Here is a 6,000-nt window from a genome sequence, read left to right on the forward strand (position 1 = left end):
GAGAGGGCCTCATGAAACACAACTCTTATTCTTTTGGTGGAGACTCTTTTAGTGGCCGACCCTCTCCCTTCTCTTTTCCCTTTTGCTCTCTTCTCCTTGGTGGTGTTGGTGGCCGGATTTTAAAGGAAGAGGAAGAAAGTTTTTTGGTGGTGTTCATCTTGGAAGATCGTCGCCCACACGACGTCCAAGGTGAGGCGAGGAATACGGCAGAAGATCTCGAGGTCATTAGCATACAAAGAGAAGGTATAATTAGCAATTGTTTTCCGCATCATGTTAGTTATTTCTTTTTGTAAGAATTCCGAACACAAGAGGCATTAGATCTAGTTTTTCGAATTTATTTTTCGAGTTTATGTTTTCTTTGTTTTTCAAATTTGTGATTCGATTGTTTTTTTTGGTTAACCTAGAGTTATTTAAGGAAATTAAATATTAGCTTTCCTTAAAAGGCTTTGTCTAGGCGGTGGTGGTTGCTCCCATATCCAAAAAGATCATGTGCCTCGCCATGCAGTCCTGGAAGTCGATTTTAGAAAATAATATTTAATGGAATTAATAACATAGGTGGATTTGAATCAATAGTGTTAAGTTCCGTTTGCGATTCAAATCTAAATCATTAAGAACAGATAAGTTAAATTTGGAATTAATGATGTTAAGTTCCGTCTGCGATTCATAATTTAACTTCTAAATAATACAATAGCTAGATTATTTAAGGAAAGATTCAATACTTGTATAAAATTTTTGTATAGTAAAATTGATACGATTTTTTTAGGACTAACCAAGAGTATCATGCCCGTGGAACATTAAAAGTGCTTTTCTTGCCTCGTTTTAATTTCATCTAGTTAATTCTTTCATACACGAGAAGTCTTCTCTCCGCGGAGTTCTGTTACTTTTACTCGCTGCCAATTTGAATAGTCACTCACTCACTCACTCACTGATCAACTTACTCACAGTCCTTATTCCTTAACGTTTGTGCATGGATGCTGCTTTTGCTTTTAATCGAAGAGTCTTCTTAAGGTCCCCCACGCATGCATGGACAATCTCGTACGTTCCTTCATCTTCATGCATGTGGCTGTTAACAACCCAATCATCATCTCGTCGCTCTGCTGTCACTGCACCATCAACTAGCCAGTACTGCCTTAGAGAAGAAAAGGATGATCAGGTTTTATTGATTTCTAGCTAGCACATGCTTAGCTTCCATGCATCGAATCAAGACACAGAGTGTGCATGGCGTGGTCCTCTTGGATATATACTAAGTTAGCTAGGCTATATTTAATTAAGAGTAATGTAATTGAGTTTATAATATAATTGAATTTGGAATTTAATTAGATTATTTAGTCAACAATTTTATTATCTGTTTATTATCTTTTATAATTTAGATTATATTATATTATAATTTTAAAATTATACTAAATAAAATAATTAATTTTGTAATATAATTTTAATTCTGATGGCTAACCATATCGGCAGGAAGGAGAGGACCACCGTACCAACGAGATCTACTTAATCGCAGGGGGTAAAAGCTATGCTTGTCAATGCAGCAGAAGGAATAGTACTGTGTTAATTTGTTCTCCTCGACAGGGTTCAACTCAGTGGAATTGTAGAAAATTGAATGTAGGCACCGACCCACTTAATATCTTTCAGCTCCTTTAATTGGTGTATTGATGAAAAATCCATGACTAATGGAAATATTGTATGGACATATCTATAAACGAGTGAGAGGACTAATAGAAAGTTGGAGACGAGCGTATTCATTTTTTATCACCAAGAGGACAAATAGAAGGAGATAATAAATGCTTGATGTACTTGTTGCATGCTATCTGAGAGGGCTGGCTGATGACTGACTGAGGCTGCTTTGCTTGCTTGCTACTCTTGCAGCTTTGGGGACTTTCGTGGTCCTTCTATGTTCTTGTGATATATTTTGGTACAAAAAGTAAATAAATTATATTAATTCTTGTTTTTTTTTAAAAAAAAATGTTTGGAGGTTTAAAGGTAATTTTTCTAATAAAATTTGGAAGGAAATTTAATGATTGGAAGGTGAAAATTTTAATGCCTTAATTATATTTGGAATAAGAAAATAAAAGGAGAAAAAAAGTGTTCCGATGGGAGAACAAGGGAGGGATCAACTCGCTGCCGAATTGTCTCTAAATTCTCAGCGAGACGACTCAGTGACATCATGGAAGCCACCGTCATTTCTCAAAGACACTTATCGTACCTCTTGTCCACGTGGCTCCAGACGCGGAGTAGAAAAAGCCACACGCACGTCGGCATCGTAACGAATCAAGCGCCAGTTTAACGGCGAGACTTCCTCGCTCGTGCGCCTTCTCCAGGAACCACACGCAAGCCACCGGACCCACGCACGTAGCACCGATTAGCTGGCTGTTAAACGAGTCAACGTCTCATTGTCTGGAACTCTCTTTTTATCTTTTTAGGAAAACAATATATAAAAGATAAAATCAACATTTTGTGGCCTCGAAAAGCACAATAAAGAAACGCTCGTATTTAGAAACAAAGATCGTGCCCACATCAAATTAGTTTTTTTTTTTTAATTTATTTTTTTTGCCATCGCCCAATTTGGTCCTCTGCAGATGTCAATTAACAATCAAACCCTCACAAACAACAGAATTGCGATTGAAACCTTACTCTGAAGCTGCTAATTCACTCAGGCTCGGCCAGAGGGGTGCTTTGTAAAAAATGAAAAGGCCTAAGTGGGTTCGAAGAAAATATACAGACGATGGGTCATCATTGTCATCGTGAACCGCGAGATCCCTTTCTTGCAATGCTGTCCGTCGATCAGAATGACGCCGACGTGACGGTGGAGGCCATGGTGGTGAAAGTGGACGACGACGAGCGGGAGGGCGTCATGGAGGGCTTGATGATGACCGCCGGGGTGGTGCTCCGCTTCCGCCGTTCGTGCTCCTTGATCAGCTCCGCCGCGAAGGCGTCCAGCTTTTCCCCGTTCGTCCGCTCCGACAGCCTCCGCCCGCGGAACAGCACTGACTCCACTCCCCTCTCCGTCAGCGAAGACTCCGCAGCCGCCGAGGGCGCCCTCGCCGTTGAGCCGTATCCCTGAATCCGTACGTAGTTCGTCATCCGTCGGCCCCCGAATGCCATTGCCACCGCTTGATCCACCTGCGATTTGATTTAATTACCATTGTGGTTTTACTCATTTAGGGGTTTTTAACTACGGTTCTTACCACATCGAGCTGGGCGCCGCAGGCGATCTTTGAGAGCTCCGCGGTGGAGAGCGGGGCAGAGGGCTTCCCAGAAGCTATCGGTGCTTCAACGCCTCCGAGCGAGACTACCAGTAGGTTCTCCACTCTGGCCGCGGCGGGGAACTCCTGCCGGTTGTTGAGCACGTGAGTGATCGCAGCCGCCGTGGGGTTCCCCATGGCCAACCCACCTCCGATCGCTCGGATCCGCGTACTTCCGTCCACGGAACGCATCTCGACCGCCTGCGCGCCGGCAGCAGGGGCCGCGCACGTGGCTGCGCACACCTCTTCCACGAGGAAATCGTAGCCGTCCGCCTCCACAGCGTCGGCCCTCGAGAACACGAAGGGCGCCCCCGTCGCCAGGTCGTAGCACGGGATGAGCAACGGCTTGAGGGTGTCCCGCAGCGTGGCGTCGCCAAACACCCGCCGGAACAGGCCCCCGCCCGCCCGGCAAAGAATGCCGTCGAGGATACCCTTCCGCTGGGCGCCGTTGGCGAGACGGCGGTGGTGCTTGCCGAGAAGGCGTAGGGCTTCTGCGGCGGAGAGGATGGGGCGGCCGTCGGGGCCGCGGGTAAAAAGCACGGCGGCAAGGACTCCGCCAGCCCCAGATCCGGCGGCGAGATCGAAGAAATCGGCGACACGGGCGGCGGGGTCGCCGGTCTGTTTACGAATGGATGCCTCGAGGCGGACGAGGGAGGCGCCGGCCAGGATTCCGTCGGAGGCGTCGATGGAGAGAATGCAAACCTTGCCAGCAGAGGAATGCCGGAGGGCGGAGCCGAGGGGGGTGGCGGGAGTAGAGGGCGGGAAAGGGTTTTGGTCGTCGTATCCGAAGAGGAACTTGGTCTCCAGTATCGAGAAGATCTCGTAACTGAGCTTGTCCATGTCCAAGCTCGGCTCTATCCAAGCCGAAGCCGCCGCCGCCGCCGATGACATCGTCTCAAATATCCTATACTCTGCCTCTTTCTTGGCGGCGCGCCGATAAAGGCGGGAAGCAGAAGCAGAGGAAGAATGGCGACGATAGCAATGCCTCCCTGTTCTTTATAAAGCGACGCGACTCGGCGCAAGTTAGAAACCTGCGCCAGCGTATTGATGGTTGGTCTCTCCGCCGTCGATCTGACGGGAGGTTTGATGAGCTACGGACGGCGATGATTGCAGCTAAAAGGTGGGTCCCTTTCGTGTGTTTTTGCGTGGATTGCGCGAGGGGATTAGACAGGAGAGGCCGTACAGAGTCCACCTGGGGTGAGTGGGTTGTGGTTGTGCAGGATCAACGGACGGTGAGGATGGAGTCGCATACGCTGCCCCCCTGCGAGGTGGGACACAGCGGAGTGTCTAAAGTCTTTGGTGCGATCAAATCACGCCGCCGGTTGGTTCGGACGCGCTTGAGTCATGCCGTCTGGTCCCATAATACCAAAAAAAACACATTCATTTTGCCCCCTAGAAGTTTCACCATTTTAAATATTCCAAATTTCATCAATGAAATACCATGTTCAAAGGAGACTGTCAGTTAGACTCCACTTTATTCCTCTGCCCCTTCTTTTCTTTACTATCAATCTTTATGCAGCCTTAAAATTATTTTTATTATTTTTCCCCTGCCAATAAGAACCATTTCAGGTTTCCAACAAACGTGGCATCTTAAGGTAACTTAAGACCTCTCCTCTTTTTCCACCTCGTGATTACTGACTCAGCCCATCACACTTTGTTTCCCACAGTGTTTTCTAAATCTCTGTTTCTGTTAAGCTCCGTGTGTTTTGTTTGATCTGCTGTTTAAACGATGATTGCTGCCGCAGGGGGCGTGTCTCTGCATGGCCTGCATCGAGATGATTAAGAACGTAATTAAATTCTTGATCGTTTTAATTTAGGGATAAGTACAGTGATTTGATTGAGATAGGTACACTTAATGATGGGTTAGAGAAGCCTGCGACGACTACGAGGACGTGCACGGCGAGCGTTCCGCAGCATTGAATGGGTTAGAGAAACCTACGACGACTACGAGGATGTGCACGGCGAGCGTACCGCTGCATTCAATGGGTTTTACGTGAATAAGGAACTGGACTCGTATTTGCATGCAAATGATTAGCAATATTGGTTGGTCGGACATAAAAGGAAAAGATATTCATTCATTAATTAAGTAGTATTTAATAGGCAAAAATAAAAAAGACGGCTCCTTATACGACGAAAGGGTGGGTATACATCGTCAGGACCGATTAAGTTTATTTTAGGTCAGGAGGGCTGATTCCCCCCCCCCCCCCCCAAAAGTCGCATGTACCCCTCCACCTCCCCTTTTTGATTTTTTATTTTTTATTTAATTTCATTTAATTCTGATTTTATTTTAATTTTTTAATTAATTTTATTTAAAAATAACTCTCATACAATTATATTTTTAATTTTATTTAATTTTACTTTTTAAATTAATTTAATTTATTATTTTTTATCAATACTTTATTTTTTAATTTTATATAAATTTTATTTAGTTTTTATTTTTTTAATTAATTTAATTTATTATTTTTTATCAATACTTTATTTTTCAATTTTATATAAATTTTATTTATTTTTATTTTTTAAATAATTTAATTTATTATTTTTTTCATAATACTTATATTTTTTCAATTGATGTTTTAAAATTTTAATTTTTTATTAATTTTTTAATCAATTTCTTTATCAAATTTTTTTCAGTTTTATTTTTTTCAATAATTTTTTTATATGTTTATAATCTTTTATTTATTTTTAGTTTATATTTAAAACTAAAAAAAATACTACCAATTAATAATGAACACATTCATAACTTAGGAACAAATAT

General features: G+C 43.2%; 1 protein-coding gene across 1 annotated transcript; it reads right to left on the bottom strand.

Moving 5' to 3' along the window:
- Window positions 1-2,470: 2,470 nt before the first annotated feature.
- LOC122046344 (patatin-like protein 3) lies at window positions 2,471-4,462 on the bottom strand. Its single transcript, XM_042606992.1, has 2 exons — window positions 3,189-4,462; window positions 2,471-3,123 (listed from the first exon to the last, which is right to left on the bottom strand). Exons 1-2 carry the CDS (start codon window positions 4,134-4,136, stop codon window positions 2,785-2,787), a joined length of 1,287 nt encoding a protein of 428 aa, XP_042462926.1. The 5' UTR covers window positions 4,137-4,462; the 3' UTR covers window positions 2,471-2,784.
- Between the last annotated feature and the right edge of the window lie 1,538 nt (window positions 4,463-6,000).

The sequence above is a fragment of the Zingiber officinale genome, chromosome 2B (assembly GCF_018446385.1).
Source record: "Zingiber officinale cultivar Zhangliang chromosome 2B, Zo_v1.1, whole genome shotgun sequence".
NCBI lineage: Eukaryota > Viridiplantae > Streptophyta > Magnoliopsida > Zingiberales > Zingiberaceae > Zingiber > Zingiber officinale.